At 35.8% G+C, this 27,343-nt stretch overlaps 1 protein-coding gene across 38 annotated transcripts in view; it reads right to left on the bottom strand.

The window, feature by feature from the left end:
- Positions 1-27,343, bottom strand: part of RBFOX1 (RNA binding fox-1 homolog 1) — a 1,359,349-nt gene that overhangs the window by 272,680 nt on the left and 1,059,326 nt on the right. For 5 of the 38 annotated variants that reach the window (XM_087731007.1, XM_087731008.1, XM_087731000.1 and 2 more), the window contains exon 4: positions 2,578-2,732. The exons of 21 other annotated variants lie outside the window; for them this stretch is intronic. Coding sequence is in view for 5 of the 17 variants with exons in the window: in XM_087731002.1 (XP_087587128.1) it covers positions 21,574-21,717 (144 nt within the window). In the remaining 12 variants the exon portion in view is untranslated. Of the gene's footprint in view, positions 1-2,577; positions 2,733-16,569; positions 16,610-21,573; positions 22,035-23,232; positions 23,320-23,402; positions 23,423-27,343 lie in introns of those variants that run through there. 12 more of the 38 variants (XM_087731002.1, XM_087731004.1, XM_009477262.2 and 9 more) reach the window with 10 other exon arrangements.

Raw genomic sequence — 27,343 nt, forward strand, 5'->3', positions numbered from 1 at the left:
TCTGTACAGATCTACTGATTAGAATTAATTTTCCTATCAGTTCTGGCATATGCATGACAACAGTTACTATTAGAAGCCATTTAAAAATAATCAGGTTTATCATGATTGCATAAATAAATGTTTCCCTATATTTATAAGCTGTTAAACAATATTCATGTGAGAGTTTAAACTTAAGTCTGTTACACCAGATACATATTCTGGCTTGATTCATTATATTTTTCTTGCTTATTTTGAATATTTGAGCTAACTACTTCTATTAGTGTAAATTACATTTTAATGGCTTTTCTAACCTTTCACAACATCTATGTTGTTACATTTATCATAGCTTTTTTAAAAAGAACGAATTTGACCTTTGGAGTATTTCATATCTGTTCTCCAATTAAACTTACACTCTTAGTGTAAGAGACAAAAGACCAAAATTTAGGCTGTTTTCCCCCCTAAACAAAACAGATTTGCTTTTTAATGTACTACTTGCAAGACATTCTCTTCCACAGCTAATCATTTTTACTTTAGACAAAACAAACTTAGTCATTAAATCCTATTTCATGTGCAATGCGTCTTCTATTGCAGATATGACTAATGACAAGAATTACAATCGAGCAAGATTTTTTTAATTCAATAAAGAATTAGTTAGGTGCTTAAAACTTCATGTTACAAGTAAACAAAAAAAAAAAATCCTCTCCTGCAGTCTTTGAATAACCAGGGTTCTTCACATGACTAATTTCAGCTACTTGATTTTGTTGCATAATTACTTTTCCAGATAACTAATTGCAGACAAGATTTGATGTGATACTCAATTATTTAATGTCACATTTTGACCATCGTGAAAGGTTTTCAGTAATTGATTCTCATGTATCAAGGCAGCTGTGTTGCATGATTTAGGAATCTACCTTAGCAGCTGCATGTTGGCCCTCGTTACTATCAGCCTTATACCATTTCTAACTTTAGATGCTGAATTGTGACCCTCTATGATGCTCTTTTGAGAGACTGCCAATGAGGACAGCAATTGTCACATGATGAAGTGATGTTTACCTAGTTCCATCTCCTGTTATAGAATCACTTCACTTTTCTGTTGGGGATAATGCTGTTCACACTGGTTATCTGACTATGCTTAGCTATTAATCATATTTCTTGCTCTTTTCTTGTTAAGGAACAGAACCCTGCAGTTTAATTATTAAGCACACAGTAGGCTGACAGATGGTGGGTTTTGCCAAAAGATTTTCACAAATTCCAATACAAAACCAGTTATTAACTTCCATACAGAAATATATAAACAAAAGGTATATATGAGAGCGAGTTGCCATTACAACTCATTTAAAAGTATTTCATTTCTAAAAAAACGTTCATGTTAACTATTACCTATTTGTTTGGTCTAACAGAGTGAGCTGCATTTGATGTGAAAGAAGATTTCTTTCACCCAGGGATGGAGATTATAAAATGCATTCTGCAAGCTTTACTGAAATTACTCCAGTAGGACAACTGACGTAAATAAGGACTGTTACATTGTTCTGTAAAATACCTAGTTGTTTTTTGCTTCAGCATGTACATATTTGATAAGATGTTAGAAAACCTAAAGAGCAAGATGATTTGTACAGGGAAGCACAGGCTCAAGGGAAGCTTTTCTGTGATCTGTTTTGGGACAGTTTTTGCTTAACGTTTTCATTAATTATTTTGGCACGAGGCAACATGCTGATGAAATTTCCTGATGACATAAAGGTGGAAGGTACTGTAAAGACTGAGAAGGATAAGACTATTATATAGAAAGAATTGCTCAACCTTACGGACTGCATTAATAGAAATGGGATTAAATTCAATAATACAAAACATAAGGTCATGCTTCTGCTAAAAACAGAAACTTCAGTTCTAAACTCAGGAGGAAGAAAAGCAGGACCTCATTGCATCTGTTTAAGGACTTTGAGCTGCTAGTGTGATGAAAATACAAAAAGGCAAATTATCAGTATTTCCTAATTAATTTAATTTCTCAATTAATTTCTTAATTTCTTAGAGATACGTCCAATAGCTTACAGTTCTCTTCATCCACATTAAAAAATAAAAGGTCAAATTCAACTACAACAGCTGTAGAGAAAGTCCTTTTTATGTTGTTCAGGGGAATGGAGCAACTATGTTGTAACGGGAACCTAAGAAAGTTCAATTTGTTTATCCTAGCAAAACAATCTGTGAACAGGGAAGAGAACAGTAGGAGGAAGAGACTGTTTAAGCTAAGGACAATCCTGACACACTGAAAATCAAGAAAAAACTGGTTATGAATAAGTTTAGGCTGAAAATGTTTTTTCAAGTTATTTTTTAAAAGTATACTGGTGTTGGCTAAGTAAGGGTCTAGAACAGACTTCCAAATCCACAGTTATAAAAAAGGATAGATTATAGAAGAAATTTATATGACGCCAATAGCAGTGGTAGTCTGAACTCAGCAACTTACAGGAGGACCCTTCCAGTCCTTTACAAGCAGTATAAACAGTCAAGAATAATGAAAATATCAAATGTCTAAAAAGCATCTATATTTACTACATTGCAGATTGTAATATATAAAAATAAACTTTGAAAATAAACTGTAGTTACCTGTTTTAATGAAAGGATGCTTTGCTTGCCTCACTATAACAACATGCTTCTAAATGTATAGCCGTATAGCACTCCAAATCCAAGCTCTGACTTTCTGGTTGGGCTCTTTGATGATGTCCCATGTGTGCACCAGCTACCTAAGTTCGCACAAACCTCTGTGAATCAAAACCACAGAAGTACAATACAGCTTTACTCGCATCTCCGCCCCGTCCCAAATTCTGAACTTACGCCAATGCAACTACATCAGCTTCACCAGTTTATACCAACATATTTGTTCTCCCTCCCAGCCAGACAAAAAGGAAATTTGTCTTAAGTTTTACAGTTCACCGTTAGTTAGCATTAATGGTCACTCTTGCTCTGCAAGAATATGTTGGACACATGAAATTTGACCACAAAGAGTGCTCAAGACTCAGAGAATGAGCCAGAAGAGTATTAAAGATGCTAATAATTCTGTTTCACTTTAGCAGGACCTCTTGCATGATTAAAGTTAAGCATGAGCCTAAATGTTTTTGCTAGGACAAAGCCAGAATGGTCAGTACTGTGCACATCAATCACCTGTGTGAAGCCACTGATGGTGGCAGTACTTACTTCCTTGCCTACTCCGGGATTCTTACTCCCTGCAAAAAATTAAGTATGTGTGTGGGTGGAAGAGGGGAGATCATCTATTTTAAACAACCATATAGCTTTCACTTCCATTACATTCTAGAAAATTATAATGCTGTAAGAAAAAAATGACATGTGGAGCCATTTTCAGTATGTTAACGGAGGGCATGTTTCTTTCAGCTATCTGCTTCCAAACCTGTTTTTCTTTTTCTTTCATTAAAAATTTTCAAGGATTTTCTGAAACTGAAAACTGATTTTAAAAATGAAAGACAGGAGAAAAGAACAAGAAAATAGAGGAACACTAGTTTTATATATAAAATATATATACAGAAATAAAATATACAATCTTTTTTGTTTCATTTCTGCAAAATTTTGCTAAAAGGCAGGTATTATTTCTGAAAATGAATCTACAGTTTTAAAAATTAGCAGCAATATAAGAATTAGTCACATTGGACTCAAAACTCCCAAGTGATACTACCTGAATCATAGCTAAGAAGCCCGTACAATACACACCTTTTTTAAACTTGTTAATTAAAGACTATTTTTGCACTAATAATAGAAGGCATTATTTGAATTGATTACTGTAAGAAACTATAATTATTTTACACAGAAATTGACTGAACAATCAAACTTCCACAATCTGACAGAGTAGTCCTGTTATGAACTTGCCTCCTAGAAAGACGCTGGTTTTAAAGGTGAACAGCATAGGTTAAGCAAGCTAAGGTAGCAGTAGAAGGTCACGAAATACATAAGTATTTCAGGCCCAGCAGTCTAATGCCATAATCTTATGTTTTAGCCCAGAACTGAAGCTACTGACAGGAGTGCTCTAATAGTGATTTCACTGTGGGCTTGCTAAAAAGTCATTTGAAATGGGAAGGAAATGGAGACTGCTGTACAGTAAGGATGGACACAGAAAGAAATAAAGCCAGAAGTATGCCTGAAAACTGTGCTACACACTCAGGCAGAACAAGAAAAATGAAAATTATGCAAGAAGGGCTAAGGTTTTGATCCCGCCTGCATATAATACTTAAATGGTGCATTAGACAATGACCAAAATACTCCCCCAGGCAAAAGCAGATGCTTAGTTTTGCTATGGTTCAAAGTAAAAAAGACTTTAGCAACTTCCCTGGAGCCACATTGCCTAGAAAAGGCAGATCCCTGCAATGCAGTCATCAGTCAATCAATGACGTATGCTCTAATCACAGCCTGATAGAAGACCATCTTTCTGCCAAACAATTAATTCTTCTTAGTGCCTGAATCTACTTCAAAATACCACAAACAATGGTTCTTCCAAATGCTATACAACACCACTGAACTTCAAATAATTTCTACTTTCTTCCAACATTGGCCTAACTTTCTCATCTCACAGATCATAAATAATTCAGGTACCACTTTGGCACCCTCTTCATAGCTTAAGCTATGTCATAGTTGATTCCTTTAAGCTCTTCTTCAAGACTCCTGTTTTCTGGCCACCTTTCCTATTCTCCAAATGCTCTCCATGTTCTCTTTAAGATTTCTCAGTGGTTTTCTGGTAAAGGAAAACCCAGAACTGAGAGGATGAAGTAGTTTCCAAGTCTCCTGGTAGTTTCCATCATCCACAGCAACTTTAAATTATTGTCCCTAAAAAAGTATTACCAGCTCAGTAGCATGCATGCTCCAAAAGAGAAGGTGAGCTGCCATTGATTAGCATTGCCTGAGGTAAGTAGACTCAGGCATTGAATGAAATATTGGTAGATAGATAAAGCTGTCCTGCATGTATTCCCTCACCTTCTCAACCACGACTGCTGCCACTTTTATTGTCTTCCAAAGAGTATTTCCACCTTCCTGCAAAAACTATTTGGGACCAAAGGCTCTTCAAGGGCACCAGAAGCACTATCCAGACTTGACCCCTGTCCTCAGCTGCTGACTCTATTCCACTCTTCTAAGCAAAGTTTGAAATACATGTAGGAGCTGTTCATGCCAAGTATCAATTCCCCAGACAACTCCTATTACACTTAACAGCAGAACAAAAATACAACATGGATATTTCAGTGACTTTTAATCACATATACAAATCAAAGATATCTACTGATCTTGTACTGATATGAGCATGGTGGATACTGTCAGAGTTTGTAGAGTTTATTAAGCATCGCAGTTTACACTAGCATATAGGGCAAGGATGTAGAAACAGTTTACAGCTGGGAAAGCCCATCTTTTTCAAGTATGTGGAACACTGGTGGGATACAGAACATTTGGTATTAATGCATTTTTCTTTTGCACTTAAAGTTTCTATTTGAAAATAACATTAGCTCTGAAGAGCAAATTAAAAACTAGCTGCAGTTCAAGACGAACCTGCTGCTTTAGTATCTCACCGGCTAAAGAATGGCCTGTTTATTTTGCGTTTCTTTTGGAATGCTCCCAGAAAGATCACTTCCCCTTTCCCTCCTTGCATTGCCCCACAACACATCCTTTTACTACCTCAGCAACTATATGGTACTTGTCATCACCTTCAAGGGCTCACTTCAGCCTATTCCTACCCTAGCTACTACTGTGAACAACTGAAAGATTAATTTCTTCTTCATATTGCCTTGAATATTACGCTCCTTCACCTCCCAAGCACAGTCAAAATGGCATTGATGCTTTCTCCTATAATTTCCTGATACCAGTTAAGAACTTCCTATAAACATCTTTGAATGTTCTCTTTCAGCTCATAAAACCTTCTCTTGAAAGAATGCCACACAAAAACGTTAACTGGGGGATGAACTCACTGCTGAGTAGCATGATGACCAATATCTCTGTTCCTCTGCAAGTCAGCTATACATTTGTATCCATCTTAGACTGTAAATTCCTTCTGAAGAGAACTGTGTCTGGTACAAAGACATCATCGCCTATGACAGTAATATGAAAGAACACACACGAACTCAAAAGGTATACATCTACTTAGCTTCACTTTTTCAGGAATGTGTGAAGGCAAAGATTTTTATGTAAATGGCTTGCCCTCTTCTACATCCTTAGAAACCTTCAGTTCCTGCTTAGACTAGATTGCTAGAGATACGTATTTGTCTTCTGATGGCAGATACAGTGATTTACGCTTTAGTGAGTCGCAAAACACATTCACTTACATAGGCGATAAATGTATGCTAGAGAGAGGAAGTGGGTTAAAAAATAGAGTTAAGGGATGCCTCTGTGGCTGGACTTCCCTTTGGCTACCACAGAAACGTAAGGACCTGTCATCATCCATAGATATCATGGCACAAAAACGAAGAACAATCTGTGAACCAGTACTCCCTGAAAAAATAAACAAACAAATAGCCATACGTGCCTTTTGACTTATCTGTGTTTTCATATGAATTTGAAAGATTCTGAATCACAACCAGATTTGTCTTTTTGTGCCACCATTTGTGTCAAAATTAAAGCAGGATAAATCTGGGATCTTCAGTTATTTAATGTGCTGGGCACTGAACTAGGAAGAAGGATAACATTAGACTATGCAAGAAGTCACACAGAAAATTATCTTCTAAAGCTACAAGAAGTGGTGCAGCACACATGGTGATGCAAGCCATTTGTAGTGCAGCTCCTTCAATGAACAGCTCTGTGGCCCTGTACAATTCTATTTGGGAAGGGAATTTCTCTGTCTCCTGTTGTCCTAGATCACTCAGAAAAGGTAGCTGCAGAACTGGAAGAAAATACTATTGCTTTAACTACCAAGAGTTGATTTTGACATGCGTACATTACTACTTATGCACAACATCGAAGATGTGGTGCAGAGGTATTCCCTATGTTTCTTATGTCTTAATGAGCACCGCATTGCTTTCCTTTTCTTGTGAAGTTCCATACTGGCTTTTATTACATAATTCCTATTGGTTGGATAGTGTACCAAATCAGTTGTATTTTCACTGTTGGCTTCTTTGCGAACAAACTCTTTCCCATCTTCTGGCTACTTCAGATATCTTTCACCACTCTGCTCTTGAGTTTATCTGCCATTTCTTAAAAAGCTGAGATAAGCCTCCAATCTATGTGAAGTTAAGAAGTTTTGAAAATTTTGTATGAAATATAGAACAGACACTTTCAAGCTCTCATGCTTGTTTGACATCATGCAGTTACATAGCCAAATTACTGAACATGACATACATCTTCCAGTGGCATAAATGATAAGCAGTATCACATATGTCTTTATTTAAAAAAAAGTCAAGCTATATATATGTATTTCACAAAATATGTATTACTATCACACTTTCACATATCTTCCTTAATCTCATTCATTTATTCTTCTCTTTCGTGTACTGGATGTAAGATGCCCAAGAAATATGTATTTTTGCATGTATTTTGCCAACAGGTAGGAGCAGGCTGTAATCTTCGCCTCAGGGTACATTCATTTGCAAATACAGACAAGCAGCAAAAAAAAAAATAAAAATGTTTTTCCTTGCAAATCAAGAACAGACTGACTTCTAATCAATATCCACTCTTAAAGAATCCTATTGATATACCCAAGCAATGCCGTGATAGATCATCATCCATTCCACACAGGATTCTTGCCGGTACTTGAGCACACAACGAGTCTCACTCAGTATCAGTTCATGGTTGTCTTCTTGTTGACAGCCAACATGCATAGAACAGGATCTCAGGAATATAATAGTGTATTCTAGAACAGACAAGCCACCTGCTTGTCACTGACATCTGTCAGGGTTTGGCTGTGTGAAGATGATAGATAGCCACCCATTTTTATTGCCAAATCTGGTCAAACGGACTTCTCTTTGTTGCTGTAGTCAGGCTACTCTGACTACTGTATCACAGGAAGCTATGACTTCTTCTTGACCCCAATTAGCACATTCCCTATTCATTAGAGTACAGTTTTCATTTGCTTCCCTTGGGAACAGCAGAGTATCACTGTGAGGATCTTTCAATACAACTTCACCTCCTTAATACACACAGGATTTGCTGACAAGTAACAGCTACTCATTCCCCTGAGTAAAGTTCATATTAATAGGACTGCATAGCAAATCATGAGATGGTATTAAATCATGCCTCCTGCCTATATAAATACATCATTCAAGCACCCTACTATGCCAAGTGCAATGGTTTGATTGCAGAAACCAGCATAGGGTAGATATTCTAAGTGAGCAGGGTGCCTTGGAGAAATAACCTATTCAAACTCCAAAATAATAAAGACCCTACAGGTCTTTAAAGGGATCAGAGGGAATTTCTGTTCAGAACTGACAAGTTTCATATTCTCCAGAGATAAAAATATCAAGACTTGAAGGCACTAGATGGAATACAAGCTATAATTCAGCTCTATTCACGACATAGGCAATAGTTTTTAAGTACTGAAGTTTAGCCAAGAACTGCAAGCTAGGAGCATCTGAGGCAGGCGGGATTTGGCTGAAAGCATTGGAAGGCACAGTTGATATGAAGTTTGCCTCCAACTTAATCCCATGTTCAGCAATTCAGCCACCACTCCTAAATTCAGTCTGATGTCTTACAGGTAGCTGCTGTGCATGGCCTATCCAGCCAACAGATTACACAGCACAGGAGTACCTGCCTTTTCCTGAGATGGGTCAGATCTCTTCTGCCCATAGTCTGAGGGGCTGCGACTGAGGCCAGGTCCATGTGAGTGGAATTGCTCTGGTACTCTCTGCAGGCACCTTCATGTAAGCAGCTAGCACACAGGAAAACTACCTTGAAAGAATAAAGTTCCCTGGATTAAGCTTCAGCAAAACTTTCTGGTAATACAGTAAATAGATCTCACCTTAAAGAACCACATAATCCATTTTCTTTCCTCCCCTCCCCCAAGACCTCTTAGACAATGCTCTACTTCTTCATTATACATTCCAGTCCTAAATAACTATACTACCAAACAAGTGATTTTCTTCACCAACCACAGTGGATACTGAATTCATGTGAATACTTCATTTCTAATGTTCTCTCTCTCACAACAACTTCCTCAGGACAATGTAAACCTATGGGGACCGTCCTGCTGATCAGAATAACAGAAGAGGACAGAATAAACACCGAAGAACAGAAAACCATAACACTGTTGTATCAATGCCAGATGGTAAGAGCCTTTCCTGTCTTCCACTTACCAACTTTTTTACTTCTGGTCAATTCCATTTTGTATTAGAAGGGAATAAAGAAAGGATGGCCTTTTAAATCTCACCTTCATTTAGGTTTTAATCAATCTTTGTCAGTGCCCTTGGAGTGCACCAGCAAAGGTCTGGTGTAAATTTGTGCAGAGAAAAAGGACAACAGAAAAGGATTATGCCTATTTTTATTGAAATCAGTACTTTAGCTGCCTTTAGCTGATATTAAGATTAGTAGCTGGATACAAGTAAGATTTTATTGCTGCAAGAAATAAGACAAAGAGTAAGTAGTCTCCTTCTAAGACCTGAGATGTGCCCAATTTTCCTGCAGTGCAACACAGGAGGATCAGACACCAAAAATTTAACTCAAACTCTTTGACTGAGAGCATCTTACCTTTTCTCAAGATTTTTCAATAGTGATCTGTCCCTAACCAGAAGAAATGCAACCCATGATACTATTTAGTAAGAAAGCAAAACACCAAAATGCATGTTACTGAACTCTAGGAAAAAATGAAAATAAGAAATGTAATATTCCCCTACAAGTCTTGACTTGTGTTGCTCAACAAACATGAACTGCACTGAAAGTTCATACCCTGTTGTTCCCACAGACATAACTTTTGCACATCTGGATTATAAATGCTATTATTGGAACATCTCTCTGGTATTGCAATGACAGAAAAGTGCTACATACAGAACTGTCAGATTTCAGGATAATTAATGAGTCAAGAGGGAGTAGTGAATTCTTATAGAAATTACTTTCAAAGGTTTTTGTAATTCCTTCAAATTTTTTCTTAATGATAGGTCTCCTTCACAGCCTGCTTCCTTAGATGCTTGTGTAATCTAGTACTACTGCATAAACAATGGAAGTTAACAACCTTTGTTGTTGCCTACTGATCTATCTGGCCATTTGTGGTACTAGTAAAAGAACGACATTTCCTGAATTCTTATCCTTTACTGTTCACCCCTGATTAGCTCTTTAAGATCATACAAAGAAAACACTAAACAGTTTTGTGTTCCATAGCCCGATTTCCTTGTGAACCAGTGTCCACCACTATCACAGATCAGACGCCGCCTGCTGTAACTCAGCTTCTTTCATAAATCTGTGAAAATAACTTTCCCTTAGAGTTTCCATAAAGCAGTTTCAAAGTTCATTTTCTGCTACATGCATTTTCTGCTACAAATTTTCTTCTACATCTTATTTTTGAGGCAAAAACAATCACATGCTGTGTAGTTGGAATTTTTCAGTGATTTACTTTAATCCATCCAGAGAGAGTATAGCGGGCATCAGTGTTACATAAAGAAACTTAAAACAGTTGACAGGTACATTAAAACAAAACAAAAAAATTCAAAACAGATAATGAAACGAGCGCTCTTCCAACAGGAAATCCATTTGTAGAAGAGTCAAGTTCTACAGTGCTGTCTCGCTGCTCGTACAGTACAACTTCTCTTGGCAGGGGAATACCGAGGGTTGTTCTGCTCTAAGTAAGATCTGCGAGAGTAAAAGCAGTTTGAGCATTGCCTTCCCCCACTGATGCTCTGGCAACAGTGTAAACTTCTACTCCAAAATAATTCAAGTTAATTAATACTTTTTCTGTAATCAGTAAGAGTTCAGCAGTAGCTGCTTCAGTAATAAGTGAAAGTTAATACACATTTCTAATTTTTGTATTAGCATTCACAACTCAAGAGCATTATTTAAATGTAAAATGTGTGGTAAAAATCAATTTAGTAGTGGTGAAATCAACATAACCCATATATTATAAACTAGAAATTCACTGTTGAATAAAAGCTGCCTGCGATCATCACATGTTTTTTTAACGGAGTAGCATTTATTCAACCAAAATAAAAGATTATTGTGCAAATACTAGACAACTAATTACATAATGTACCTTTACAAAATTACATAATATGGGTGCAGCTTGTTCCCCTGTTTTCTGTTTGAAAAATAGATTGTTTAATAACCCATCAAAGCTATCTGTAAACCAAGGAAACAATAGAGCAGATGTTGACTGTTGTCTTGTGCCTCACAGACATAATTAAATACAATGAAACACTCATGCACCCAAATAATAGAGGACAAACAAATACAAAAATGGTACTCTATAAACATAAACCTCATTTACAGGGCACCTGTCTTATATTAACCTGTGATATTTAAACCAGTGATGAAAATAGAAAAGAAAGTAGTTATCTGCCTTCAGACTACAGAACAAACTACAAACAAAAAATTCCTCTCAGTAGTAAGCAGCTTTAACTTCTGCAATACTGATTCCCACATTGTTGACTTTCATAAGGAGGGAACCATATTTTTGTTGTAACAAAGCCAGGACAGAGCAGTCACGTTTTCTGTAAGCAAAACCTACATGAATCAATGACTCTGATCCAAATGGACTAAAACCACTGCACCTGCTGTGTAATACAAAGTCTTAAGATTCCCCTGGAAAGCCAGATTTCCTTTATCTGCAAAAAAAGTTCCCTGTAATTATTTCCTACTGCCACCCCCCCCCCGTTTTGTAAAACAGTAATGGAAAGTAAAGATTAGATTCCATAAGTATCATACCAAGTGTTTATTTTCTAGGAGAGTGTCCCATAACACTGTTTAATACTCTATTTCACATCAGAATTTGAGACCCTTTTCTAAAACCATCCTTCTTTACCTTCATTTCTACAATCAAATGTAGATACATATTTTCTTTAGTAATATCAATATCAACCCACTATTTGAAAAGAATCACTATGTGAATTAATACAAAATTAAGTACTCAATCCTGCAGTTGCTATTAGGAAACAAAGTTTCCAGATAAAAAAGCAACTTTGAAAATTAATACTCACATTTATTATTTATTACAAAAGAACATGGAAGTGTATTTTTGCTAATAAAAAATTATCTTGGTTTTAAAATGATAAATGCTTCAATAAGTGTTATTAATTTTTTTATTTTAGGTAAAGAATAGAAAATTGCTTTGTTTACTGCAAACATATTTTGCCTTTACATTTTATTTAGTTATTTCTAAGAAACAAGACAGAATATAATGTGATCTGCATCTCTTTATGTTCATAAAACCATGTTAGCCTCTTTCCATAGACAACACCATAAAGCATAAATACCAAACGAAAAACAAATGCAAGTATAATGCCACTGTGAAGCAAACCAATCAACCCTAAAACAGCTGAGATAGATCTTATCCAGTAGTTCATTCATTCTTTATAGAAAAGAAATGAAAATATTCCTAGGTGAATCAGATTAAAAAAAGAAAAAAAAACCCACCCTCAGCAGCTCTGAAAGGTTGTAAAGCACTAAATTCCTTTGATTTATGAAGGCAGCATCCACCGCATTGAGCAAAACAACTCAGCATGCCGGGACCCTTTTCCCTGAAATTCCTTTATTAACACAACCTGGCTCTGCTAGTGAACAAAAGCAGCGGTGCGGTGTGTATAAATCATTAATACTATGCTGTGCAATGGCTGAATTTCCTGTGTGAGCTGGAAAGCCTTCCTGCACAACAGGGATTTTGGGGTTGGAATTGGCTGCTATGAAATGTACTTCATCATTCTCCGTGTTTGACGCTTCCCAATAGCTTTGTACTTTTCCTTTCCTTTTTCTCCCCCAAGCCCAGCAACTGCAATAGAAATTTATTGGATTTTATGTCTGCAAATAAAGGAAGAGAAAAGAAGGAAAGAAGCAAGCAATCCCATTTAGAAGTCAAATCCTTTTCCCTTCATTTAAAGACAGGTTGTGTTCAAATAAAATCTACTACTAATGAATAAATTTTGAATTTTTTAAATCTTTAGTTTACCACTTTAAACTGAAAAGGAACACGAAAAAAACTAGTGAAAGTGGAGTTAGTCTTAACAAAAAGAAAAAAAAACCAAAAAACAACTATCACTGAAAAGGTGACTCCAATGGAGCATTTATTTTATTTTTTTTTTAAGAGCAGGCAGAAAGAAGGGCAATGTCTGGTCACGAGGAACTCCTGAAGTTAGCTGTATCTGTGTTTTTACTTTAGCTGTACCAAAAATCTTTCCACAGAGTAACAAGCAATTTCATGTGCATGTGCTAAGTGTGGTGTTCTAAGTGGAGCTGGAAAAGATAGTAGCAACAGGAAAGGAAAACTAAACTAAAACTCTTGGAACTGCAATTTCTGAACACTCCTGTGTTTTTGCAGCGAGACACACTGAACTTGGATGGGGAACATCAAAACCACTTATCTTGCCTCTGAAGTACATGTTAATACAACATCAAGAAAGTTGAATGTTTTTTCAAACTTTGAAATGAAATAGCAAGTAGTCTTTACAAAACATTCTGCACTAAAATATTCCTTTTGGGGCTAGACTTAGCAAAACTAAAGAGTATGACAGAGAGAGAGTAACGCTGAAAAAGCAGTCTCAAACTATATGCTACCCATCAGGAAAAATGACACACATTATAAAGGCAACTAAGGATACAATCAGTCTTTCAAAGCTAGGCCAGAGCATGATCCCAAATGTATCAAGCATCAGCACCACCGACAAACTAATTTATCGCCATCTAAACAGTAAATATTTAAGACACTTGGAATACAGTTTTGCAAAAGTGAACGAGCTAAAGTCAGAAGAGGGAAACATTCCAGTGTGCCATTTTACACTTATGCAGCCATCCAGCAGACTAAAGATTACAAGAATAAGCCTGCAATGCATGCAGAAGTCCCTCTGCATTACACAATAATGACATTCTGAACGGAAATAAATGAAGCCCCTGCAGTGCTATTCTGTCAGCTTTTGAAAGTAAATAACTTCGCTTCTGACAAGAGAGAGACATTTTTTTCCTCCTCCTGCCATAGAGCATTAATTGAGCTATGCAGCCATGTAACATCCCAGAGATAGGACTCACACATGACAAGGAAAAAAACCTTAAGAAAGGAGGGGACACGCATTGAATATATGGGCTGCCTGACTTCTTTTCACCCCTTTCACACTAGCTCTGTTCTGACAAGATCTTATTCTCTGGGAGAACTTTTAACAGTTTTTTGTCTCCCTCTGTAATGCTTACTGAAACTTATTTCAAATAAGTACTTTAAATTAACACTGTCTTATGAAAGATGGTGCCCTTATGAAAACATAAAGTTATATTTTAAAACTTCTTATCACTCCTTATTTGTGAAGAAAGTTTCATGCCCATAATCAATACCTGTAATTAACTATTTAATTTATAGAAGGCTTACTGGTCACAGTAGAGGTAATGAAGATAGGTATAAAAGAAGAGGCTATGAGAGGCAAAACCAAAGAAGCAGTCTTCAAAACTAAATAATAATAATAATAATAATAATAATAATAGTGCAAGTCAGTAAGGAATTAAGGCAAGGCATATCATAAGTATATACACACACTTCACAAACATATATGAGATGATCATTAAATTTATGCACAGTTACAAAAAAGGAATATTCAAGATGTTACAGATAGGAAGGCCAACAATTTTTGGTGTGTTTTGATATAAAGGGTCAAAAGGTAAATTTAAGAAATGGTCTAAGATGAAAGCACTTGCATTCTTATTCATGAGCATCTGAATGTCTTAAATATTTGAATTCTAAAGTACCACACACTTTCTTTCCATATCTGGGGGAAAAAATAAAAATCAGTGACTCACCGTGAACAAAGAATAATTCACTGAATGCTTCAGTTCTTACTACAATATCTAATTCTGATTCTGCCTGTGTTCAATACAACGAGAAAGAGCAGGATCAAAACACAGTGAGATCTCTCTACAGCTGGAACCTGCTATAGTGCAAAAGACCAAAGGCCCAACTACAACAAGTCAGGATACTATAGGCTTTAGATATGCTATTTCTCTAATTAAATTCACTGGGCTGCTGCACTGACAGAGTAGGAGGGGAAGCAAAATGTAAAAGCAGTCAATGGCGCTGCATTAGGCAACTCAGAGGTAAATGAGCAATGCTAGCAAAAAAATGACAGGAGTTCCTCAGGAGAGCTCTTGTACTACACATCACACTTTAAAACTGATAAATCAATCGCACATACACCTTTAAAAGGCAGGAAAGCTTGAAGGATTCTTAGAGGGTGTTGACTTCTCCTTTCCACTAACATTATTCTAACTCTATAAAGCAAGGTGTTAAATTCTAGTGTCACAATTTTCATCACTTTCATTTATACTACCTATTAAATACTTCAAATATATTTTAAACAGAATATTAACACGATAATAGTATTTATTTACCAGTTCAGAAATACACTGAAAACCAAAAAACTTCATAGTCTAGTATTGAATGGCTACTGGTCAAAAAATCTAAACTAACTGAAAGAAATATCTATTAGCTGCCCTGAGAAAAAGCCCTGCTTAAATAACCAACGCACACTTTCCTTGGCATAAAATACCACACCATATATTTTTTTCAAAAAATAACCATCCATATACGTACTTAGCAAATATCAATGAATAGTGACAACTTACGAATAGCTCACAACAGAAAATCCAGCCATCACTTTTCAGCTGAAGTGTTTTAAAATGTTTGAAGAGCCCAGTTATAAAAGCAATGATTCTAAGCCAAAAATATTCACCTGCTTCTGCCCCATGGAAGCTCCTTTGCAACTGCTCTTGCTCTTATATTCCAAAGCAGCAAGTAACCTTCTTAACTGATTCTGGTTGGTTGGAGGGGTTTTGTGTTTGGGGTTGGTTTTTGGGTGGTTGGTTGGGGTTTTTTTTTGTTGTTTGTTTTTTTTTTCTTCTTCTAGTATTTAAGGAGGGGATTACTTAACTAAAGCACCTCCTCTTGCTATTGTGAGAAAAGACTGACCTTAATTGAAAACGCTGTAGTTAAATGCCACAAACTAGCTCTTATTCAGAATAAGCACTGCTATAGCCACTTCTCATTAGTCTCTGGAAAACAACAAAACAGCTCTTGTGAGACAAAAGATATGTAAACATTTAAATTTGTCTTGAATCAGAGGTGGAGTCTCAAATACCAGCTTCGAAGTTTATTGGTGAATACCAAGTGATCTTATTTACCCTAATTAAGGTAACCAGCACATCAAGACATCATTCCTTACTTCTGCGTTAACAGTACTTCTGGATGCAACAATTACATTCCCACCTTTTGAGGTCTGTTTCATTCGTATACTAAAATTCCCTAAGACTGCCACACTGCCCCCTTAGGTGCAAATGCATCTACATGATACCGTTTATAAGATGGTAATTGCTTTTTTGTTTTAACGGAGTACTACAATTTATTTGACAAAGTACAGTTTTTTACCCTACACATATGAATAAACAAGCACTATGTTTCTCTTGGGGCAGTGAAGCTGGTTAAATGAATCAGAAAACCCTGAAAAGATTGCCTACCCTCGGTCCATCAGCTACTGGACAATTATTCAAGGCCCAGCTGCAAGAAAAACAGATGGTGAGTGAGCATTAGTAACGTGGACTTCTTTTCACTCATGCAGTCATAAGCAGAGGTTGTATGTTCTCACATTAAAATTGCCATGAAATAGCAGACTGAGGAACAAAATTGTGCAAGGACTCCAATTCGTAAGCTAACAGATGCTTAAAATTTTCATGAGCTATAGTCAGATTAGCTGATTTTACAGGAGAGCCAGAGAGTGAGTACTACAAATGGACTAGGTAAAGAAAGGCAGTGTTCTCATGGTAGGTTTAAACAGTGTCATAAAACATCAGTTATTGAATTCAACTAACATACCTGATCCTTTGAAGACTCACTAAATTACAAAATGCAAAAGACACATACTTAGAACTGTAACTGCAATGGTGGCATTCAGCAATTGATGTGCTTGTCCTCTATAAAAAAGGTAAACTGTATCCAAGAATTGTTCATCCATTTTAATTCTTTACACAATTTTAGCACAAAGATAATCTGTTCTAATCCTCATTCCGTTATTGACACTATTGACTACATCAATTGAAAATGCTACCAAATAAATCAACGTTGAATTAAGCCATGAAGAAAGAATGTGATAAAAAGTCTTTCAGACTCCTATAAATCATCAGATCCAGAAGCATGACATAAGTAACTGAGTGGGGAATTCAGCTTTTCTCCATAGTCATAATGCTTAAGGCCCAAATAAAATTACACTAATTTACCATGTAAGCGCTAATGGAATAGCTGGGGTAGAGATGAAGGGTTTGTTGGTTTTTGTTTTGTTTTCATGGTGGATTCTTTTCATCATTGATACGAGAGCTGTACCGTGAACTACTTTCTTGTTAAAGACAGAAAAGGTTGATATTGAAGTTTCAGTTCAATTGTTTTCAATCTGTGAATGTCCACTATGAGCAATTGCTCCATTTAAGAGGAATTACCCTTTGAACAAACCACTTCACTATTTAAAACAAAGCACATCTATCATCATTAAACAGAAAAAAAAATTACCAATTTTAAAATAATGACAGCAGCACTGTACACTATGACATGGAATATTATGTGATGTTTCAAAACAACAGTTGACTTTGTTACTTTACTCAGAAAATACCAACTAAATAACCCTATGTCCAGGCAAACATATATCATAGGGAAATACCAGTTAACAGAACTAAGCCTCCATAAACATATGACAAATCCCAATTTACAGGCGGTTAAAATTTTGCTGCAAAAATTACTTCACGCTAGCATTTGATGTAAGCTTGTGGTCAGAAATTATTTCTTGCATTGATGTGTCGTATCAAGGAAGAGAAGAGAAAATAGATGTATATAGCTGCTTCTAACACCATAAAATATTACCAAATGATAGAGTGCACTACAAATCCAAGTTCCCTTTTCCTGTATCTTTAAATATTGACACTAGGTAAAATTCTAACCCAAATGCATCTACACTTTTCCCAATTGTCCCTATCTTTATAATGACACAGTAAAAACTTGCAAATCAAAACCATATATCCTCCTTCCGTTCGTTGCTGCCACTGATACAGTCATTTTGGTTTACTGTTGTTTGAAAGCTCTTTCTGGATTTCTAAAGTTAGAAGCATCTTAGTAAGAGAACATGCAAATAATTTCAGACCATTTCAAATAGCTTAACTAACCCAGAGGCATCTTTCAGTTTTTGTTGGCTTTTTCAAGTGAATATCTTATTGACAGTTAATCCATAATGTGAACTAGGCCTCTGTACTTCATTTATTTTCAACTTTATTCTCAACAGTTAAGTTTTAAATGTTTTTAGGTAAAGCATCCTGTATGCACAGACTGTTTTAAAAAAAATTCAGTTCCTCACTTAGCTCTTAGCACATTATATACGTGCATAATCTGGAAGGTATCGGGGCAAATACTTAAGTTTCTAACACTGGACAAAGTAGTAGAGCACTTCTGTGGGTTCACTGTGGAAAATAATTTATCCATTTATACTAAACAAACTGACCAAGTGGTGTTAGTTTAGCAAATAAATAATGGCCAATTTTAAATGACTACCAAAACATAGATTTTCCCAAATGATTAATACAGCTCCACAGAAAACCGCTATCCCCATGGCTACATAAATATTTATTGACAGGAAGTTTGCCCATCTTGAGAAGAACCTAATGCCTTTTATAGTCTTTCAGGAAAGACATATATCCAATTATAAAACTTACATGTGACAGAATACTAGCATATTTAGCAGATACACACAAAAATAGAGAATATTTTTTTAATAGATTCTAAATAGTAAAGTTTAAAACCGAGAAAGAGCTCAGTTGTAATACAGATGTCTGAATTCATTTTAATTGAGGTGCAAGTGAGCAGATGTATCTGAAGTGCAATTTTTAGAGGAAAAAAATGCTCTACTCGATAGGTTCACATAATGTCTATATACCGCTGGTCACAGGGTCCACAGGCAGGGGGAATCACTAGTTATTAAGTTGCCAGATAAAGCTTTTAGGTTACCGGTATTTAAGATCGATAGACAACTTTATAGAGTGAGAAAAACATTTACATTTCACTGAAATAGTGATATTTGCACTAACCATACAAAACAGGTCTTTTTGTAGGTTTGCTAGAAATTATCAGATGTAGGAAAAATAGAAAAAAAAGCAAAGTAGACTGTCATGGTGAAAGTTTATTAATGCTTTTCAATAATATAAAACGCTTGTTATCCTTTCCTATTTAAAACTAGAACCATGTTACGTTAGCTTTGTATGTAATGTCACCACAGTATCTTTCTGCCTGAATAATTTTGAGATAAAGTAACACTGTTTCTAAAGAAATACTTAACCAAACACATAATATAATAAGTCATACCTGAATTAAGATGATAATTATCTGACTCTAGGAATCCAGAATAAGTAAAATGCCAACCAGCAATCAGAAGAAGCAACAAGCACAGAATTTTGAACCTGTCACAATTATCATCAGGAATTCAGATGACTTTTTAACATATATATAATTGTGATTGGTAGGGGTAGAATGATTCTAAACTGAAAATAGGATTAACCAGACGAGAAAGCCAACACTTCAAAAAAAACCAAACCAATAAAAAAGATACTTTCAGTGTGGCAGTTAATCCACTTAAAGAGTTAAAAATTATCCGCTAGAAATAGCACTTTGTAAAGTGCATTAGCAATCACTTCTCATCTTTCTCTCAAATGGAATAGATGGAATTGAATTCACTATTTTAAAGTAATCATTATGGTTGCACAGTTTCTTAAACCTTAAAGCAGTGCCATACTATAACTGTGTTTGCATAATGATACTGCAGTAGCTCACACAGGAAGGTTATTATAGCACCTAACCTCGTCTTTACGTTATCCTTTATCAGCTACTTGTGTGGCCATGTTGACCTCTCACCTTAATTCACATTTTTCCTTTCGAAAGCTGGATCTTTAACATACAAATTGTTTGTTTGGCAAACTCAAAGGAACAAATCCAACAAAATACAGGAATTCATTTTGTATACAACCAGTAAGTGCACAAGTCACACTGGATCATTAAAGCTGAACTATAAATGTCATTTCCAAAACATATACAGAACACAGAACTACTAAGACTATAGATTTTAACTATGACATGCAATTTATTTAAATATTAAATGCATCATATTTATCTGATGCAAATTTTAATTGAAGACATATGAATCCCTCCCACATACATGTATAATCTAGGGCGTATACAAGAATCTTTTATTATGCACTCCCATGCTGTAAGTCAGAAATGGTTTATACTACACTATTGAAGAAAAAAAAAGCTACAGAAGGGTTTATATCCTGCAAATACTTGACTTCTGTTCTTTCAGCAGTAATAGAAAACAAATATTCTGAAATAAAAATAAGCTTTAAATCTATTTTATTTAATCTTTAGGAGCAAAAATAAATACTGTAAAACATCTTTCAGGCATTTGTAAATACAGAAATAAAGTTAGAGACTGTTTCATGGAAGTCAATATGCATATAAACTATTGTAGTGGAAGTTGCCCCTATTTGTTACTGTAGGCACAAGATTTTTTTCCCTGAAGTTTCAGCAGAAAGTAACAGAATAAACAGGATTAATCATTTTTGCATGATAACATATTTCTGTCTTGGCTCTACATAATTACTAGATGACTCTCTACAATGGTGGACTCAGTTATAAAACAGGGAAGTAGAATACAATAATTATTCCAAAATAACAGTTTAAAAAATAATGTGTTATTATCCGGTTATTTATTTCCTGTTATAACAGAGAGAGGGTACCAACCAGTAAATAATTTGGGGAGGGAGAGGGGTGGAAATACTTTAAAAAAAACCCTAGAAGCAAAAACTATATGAAATTAATTAAAAAAAAATCTTAAAAATGGACTAGATATTGATATCATTTTGCTGATATCAGAGCATTTTTTTTAAACCCATTCCAATATACTTCAGTAACAGAAGTATTACTTCTGCACAGATATAGCTTTATAAATCTTTTTTTTTTTCTTCTTTTTTTCCCGTGAACTAAAAATCAGCTTGATTTTAATCAGCAGCATGTTTCAACACAGACTTAAAATTCCTGGCTTCAAAGAAGGTTTAAACAAAATTGCCATTGGGCACATTTACATTAGAAGTATAATTTATGCCTGCAAGTGAATAAAGAGCAGTCCTTTATAGCTGAAACTCTGCTACAGTATCTACGAGAAAGGCAGTCAAAGTACTGTGTTAAATATCTATAAACAGCATCAATAAAGACATTACAAAAAAAAAAAAAAGATATGCAAAGGCTTGATGCTCTGTTAAAACATATTTTCTACTCACTCTCACCATTCTTAAGTGCAGGCACAACATTCACTCCACACAGTGGGAGACATTTATACAGTCTATTCACACAAAAAATATCTCCAAGATTAGAAATCCCCCAAACGATGCTGACAAAGCAGGCACTATAGGAAAAGAAAAAAAGTTAAGCAAACTTACCTGCTGTAAGTACATAAAAGTCAAGGCACAGGAGAGCTGGGGACACATGCCCACATTCGGCAGTGCCACGCAGGTTGCACCCGTAAGGGGATGCTGCATGGTGTTGCTCTGAAGTCTACGTAGAACAAGTGAGGGGGCTTGCATGCAAGCACGTTTGCCCTATCTTGTCACTACGTTTTTTTCCTTTTGATATTTAAGTAAGAAACAGTATCTCTTGAATGCCTTTTTTTTCCCAGCGCTAGATCCCTACATTCATTTGTCAGCTAAGGCAACTTGGTAGATTTAAACTACGAATTTTTAACAGAGAGGAAAAAAAGAAGACACAGCCTGCAGCCTATTGATGAGCAAATGGAACTTCCTCAATGACAGAGAGAGCTGAAGCTTGTCTCACAACAGTAGCTGCTGACTAGTAGAGAGAGAGATTGACTCAGTGAGGCTCAGTCGGCTGGTGCTGATGCTGCACAGCTTCTCATTTGTCAAATGGGTCCTAGGGCAGGGTCTTTACCACTCACCAAAATTCAAATACTGCATTTTAAAAATCCCTGGAGAGGATAGGGAAGGAGAGAAAGTGAGCGCGCTGCATCACAGGCATCCATGAGATCTGGGCAATTAGTGTCATTGCCCAGCTGGGACTGAATGCCTGTTATGATTCTGCACGCACACATACACACTCACACGCACACTTTTTTTTCCTCCCAGGGCTCACACCTGACATAAAAAGGGCTTTCCCCTTCTAAGAACAAAAGTACGAAGCACAAAGTGGGGAAGGGAAAGAATCTTGGCTAGTCAAGAGGATTCCAGCAAATATACAGTGCTGTCAGTACATGAGCTTTTTTTAAATACAAATTAATTTTATATCTACGTTTCATTCACCATCTAGTTTCCCAGAGAAGCCCATAAAAGCATTACAGCGAAACTGTGAAATATCAGTGTAACCACTGCAGCAGAAACACTAGGAATGAAACAAAATTCTATGGCACACTGTGTCTACTTTACTGGGGGGAGGGGAGCAGGCTTGGATAAAGACTGTATCTTAAAATTGGTCTAAAACCCATCTCATATAAAATTACAAATTTATTTGACAGCTAGTCAATCTATTATAAAGGACTGCCCTATCAGGTTACATGGAAAAATTACATTTGCAATTTTCAGAATTTAATGTTTACATTTTACTTTGAGAGTGATACCTCAAATTAGTATTCCACTCTTGCAGGCTTTTTCTTTTCCCCCCTTTATTTTATGGAGTAATAATTATTCATTAGTAGATCTAGTTAGTCTTTATGTAATAAAGTAGGATGTGACCTGCAAATCAAATAATTTATATTACAGCTTGTCCTTGAGGTCCTATATTACAGGTCTCTTTTTTTTTTTTTTTCCTCTTAGATACAACTCAAGTATAACAGAAGATACTACTATTTTTAATTAGAATTTGACAAATGAATTAAATATTAATTCTTCAGGAAAGAAGGTCAAACCTCAAAGCAACACCTGAGGTTTTGAAGGGGTTCCTTTTAAAAACACTCTGCAGAAGATCTTAAAATTACCTATTTTATAGGATATCTAACTCCCACAAAAGCACATCTTATATCAAGACTTTAACATTAACAACAATAAATAAATGACCCACATACAAGAGAAGTAAATAAATAACCCACTTACAAGAGAAGTCTATTTCATCAACAGCGTAACTGATTTGATATTAAGATCTACCCTTAAAAACAAATAATAGTCCCTGCTTAACTGGAAACAGATACAAAACATGTCACTGCAACTCAGGCGCTGTATTAAAAAAATATATTCTTTTTCATTCTATATGTGCGCACACATACCTGCACCCACACAAGCTTCAGAGACTTATTTAGATCCACTAAGTCTTCTTCATGCAAAACCAAAAATTTTCCAGCAGAATCAGTTATTACATAATTTTCTTTCCCAAGAGCAGTCAATGCAACAAAACCAATGTATTCAGAACTCAGCAATCAACACCAAAACAATCACGCACAAACTTACAATACAGGGATTGGTTTTGGCTTAGGAAACATCCATGCTTTTGCAGTTTATCATGGACTGATCTACTACAACAGCCCAGATACAAAACAGCACAGATTATCACAAAAAAAGAAAACCCAAAACCATAAAAGCAATAAAGCCCCCCCCCCAAAACCAAAAACCAAGCCACCAACAAAAAAACACCCACACACCACAGAGCAAGAGAGAGCAAGAAGGAGAAATGAACTCTCTCTATGCCCTTTCTCCTTTTTTCATTCTTTCTCTCTGCCTTAAGCAGTCTCCTGTTCTGACAGGAGTATGTCATGCTTTTCTTCATTCTTTTTTTCCTAGCACAGAAAGGCTGTTATTCTGCGAATGCCTTAAGCTAATAGAATTCTCCCTTCAACTCATTTTCATATGATATACCATAAATAATACATGGTACTTTAATAAGACCTTATCAGAATGTTTAATGACAAACAAATAAGTTATATAAGGAGGCAAATAATCAACTCGTTCCACATTATGTCAAAATCAAAGGCAGCATGCTTCCCAGCCAAACAGTTTGGAACTATATAAGTCTATCCAATTTCCCAAAGTGAAGTTCTGGAACATGGTGACAGTCAAGCAAAGTTTCTTCTGTCTATTGCACTATTTTACAGCTAAAAGGACATCCATAAAACAGATTAAACCCTTAAAAGCAGAGTGTTGAACAATTACTTCAAGAGAATTTAGTAGTGTAAATGTAGCTAATATTAATAATAAAAGTAAATTTCTCATTGGTCTTTTATCCTTAACGTTCACACATTTCAAAGTAAGAAAAATATGACCCACAAATACTATGAATACCTTACATTTGTATATTTGTATTATTAAAACAAGAACATCAATGTTTAACTCTCCAAATCACCTATACACAGAGAAACAATAGATAAACATACATAACTCAGTAGTATGAGAGACCTAAAAAAGAAACAGAATTCTTTAGCCTGATATACACTACTTCAAGAGATGCAGGGGAAAGTCATTACCAATGTTTATCCCTTCCAAGGATAACTTGTCATTATGTCTAAAAAGAAAAAAGGTAAGAAAATGTGTTTTATTTTTATAAAAATAAAATCAATGTCTCTTCTTTAAAGCCATTTCCTTGTTTATACACACTCTTCTACCAAACCCAACCCATCAATCATAACCACATTCCAAGTTATGGCTATATATACAGTAAGCACCACCACAAATTTGCCAAAGGTACATCAACGACTGTACACAATCTGACCTTCTATCCTCATGCACAGTGACAGTATCGCTATAACTACTAGGCAATTTCACAGAGCAGCATATGCCCCATCAATATCTCATCTGCAAATTAATTTTTCCCTTATTCTACAAAAATCAATGTGTGCAATTGCAAAGCCCACTTTACCTACAGCATGTGACTTCTTCCAGTCACCTCAGTGCTGCTCTGTTGGGTCAGTAACTGAACTCAGTTATCTCACACTCAGTTGCTGATATTATCAATTAGATATCAATTAACAACAACTACAAACCTTTTTCAAAACAAAAGGATGCTACCAATCTACACAACCTAAATCAGCCTCTGTGGGAGTTCAATTAGAAATGTAGAAATAAAAAGTTCTTCCACAGTGATAACAGATCCATCTGAGGTGCAATGCCTACTACGCCACCGTGAGAGGCAACACTCCCTTTTCCAGCCTGTTTGGATTGTCAGTGTCGTGGGATATAGCCAGGCAGAGAACTTGCAGATATGCACCCTCTCCCCACATCCAATGAGACTACCCTTTAAAAAATACCAACAGCAAAGTGTTGATCAATCTTGAATATGCAAATGAAAACATGAAATCAAAGAACCTCTGAAACAAAGCAAAAAGAACCAACAGCATTTCTCACACAGCTAGCGTACAAATACAAAAACACTCTTTCATTTGCAATGCATTTGTTTATGTAGTTTATTTGTTTATTTAAAATCATCCACTCAATTTGTTGTGATCTGGTAGTCAAATTCTACTTCTCAAAACTTAAGTTCAAGTTTCACATTTACAAACATTCAACCTAAAAGTTAACCTTTAGAATTATCACAGCAGACTGCCTAAACCTTTTCCATCAAGTAAAAAAAAGATCGGAAAGAGATCACTTGCAAGACCACACACCATTTTACACTTCAAACTTGTCTCAGCAGTAGCCTACACTAACAAGTTTACACACATAGAAGGCATACAGTATTATAAAGATTGTATGCCTCCAGACATCAAGCATTTAAAAAAAATCACAACTGCCTATTACATTATCCATGTGAAGAATGTATTTCCTTCTCAACTTTATAAAATGGTTGATGTGGTATAAAAATAATTCAGGCAAGTGATACAGAAGCTAACAGTAGTGCAGTCCTTTCTCTAAACACTCCTTTTCTAATACCACGTGAAAAAAATAGCTCCCAGGACTTCAAACCAGGACAAGATGCATATTATGAGCTTAAAAATAGAACGCTTCATTAACATATTTTGACAAATAACTAGCAATCATTAATATCTTTGCCTTTATTCTACATAGTATTCCATTTTCTTACATATGTGCTTTACATTTTTTTAAAATTGACTAGGGATATATCACCGATGTTTTTAAATAATTTGTTTTGTCAAAAAGACTAAACAAAATGTTTTCTCTCTATTCTTTTCAATTAATGGGTGACACCTCATCCTTCCAGAGATATCTTCTTGTCATGAAAACCCCTGTTTCTAATTTAAGGTTTCTGTTAAGATTGCTCTTCTTTACTAGGTCCTTGCACAAAGATCAAGACATTACAGAGGCTCGCACTTACCTCAGGCAAATAAGAATCCTAATTTTCTGTTTCTATTAAACACTGTTACCTCCATTGACTTCTCCAGTATTTCATACCCAATGTCTACAAAGACTTTACAGTACAGTTAACCTCTTCAGCACCACTTAATACATATTTCGTAAGCATTCAACATTAACTATCTAGATTTTTCACAACATAAGAAGCCAAAAGCCCTTAATCCCACCAATGTGTTTGGGGTGGGGGGTTGGCTAAGGTAACAAAATCAATCAATCAATCAATCAATACATTGAGCCCTTAAAGAGTTAGAGACATTTCCAAACAGAAAATGTATGTTCCTTGACAGGTCTTATTTTGCTGGCCTGCAGTATTTAGATATTCTGTAGAAAGCAAGGGGCGGGGGGGTGGGGAAGGATGGAAAGAAGACAGGCCTAACAAATTGATCCTGATTCAATTTTATGCGATACTTTACATCAGTGTCTCTCTTCAAGAATCAGTAGATTTACTCGTGATTTTTCACTGTAGAAAGCAAGGTTAGCACCCAAGACTATAAGTCCTCTTTTTCCCTTCACACCCGAGACCCGGCCTCCACTCAGAGGGTTTTCTTTTCCGGAGATCCTTGTACAGCTATACCAGGAACTCCATCTAGTGGAGACGCAGCTTATATCAACCTTAGCCTCAACCAGTTACTCAAATACAATGAGCTGTACCCGATTTTTGATGGTGTAACTGAATCTGCTATGCAATTTGCATAGAAAATAAAGGGTAGAAAAAAGTATTTTATCAGGGCACTTGTGTCTCAGAAACATATGCCTATGCCTAACCACAGTAGTGCACTGAAGGCAGAGGATGAGTTTCCAAAGCACCTTAAATTAATTTGGGATCACCCACCCTTGCTATCTTCCATTTATGTGTTCCCATCCACTTTTTATGCTAGCATTGGCACAAATGACTCAGTTGCCAGAC

This window comes from Nipponia nippon, unplaced genomic scaffold, assembly GCF_047370975.1.
Source record: "Nipponia nippon isolate SJK-2023a ecotype South Korea unplaced genomic scaffold, ASM4737097v1 scaffold_5, whole genome shotgun sequence".
NCBI lineage: Eukaryota > Metazoa > Chordata > Aves > Pelecaniformes > Threskiornithidae > Nipponia > Nipponia nippon.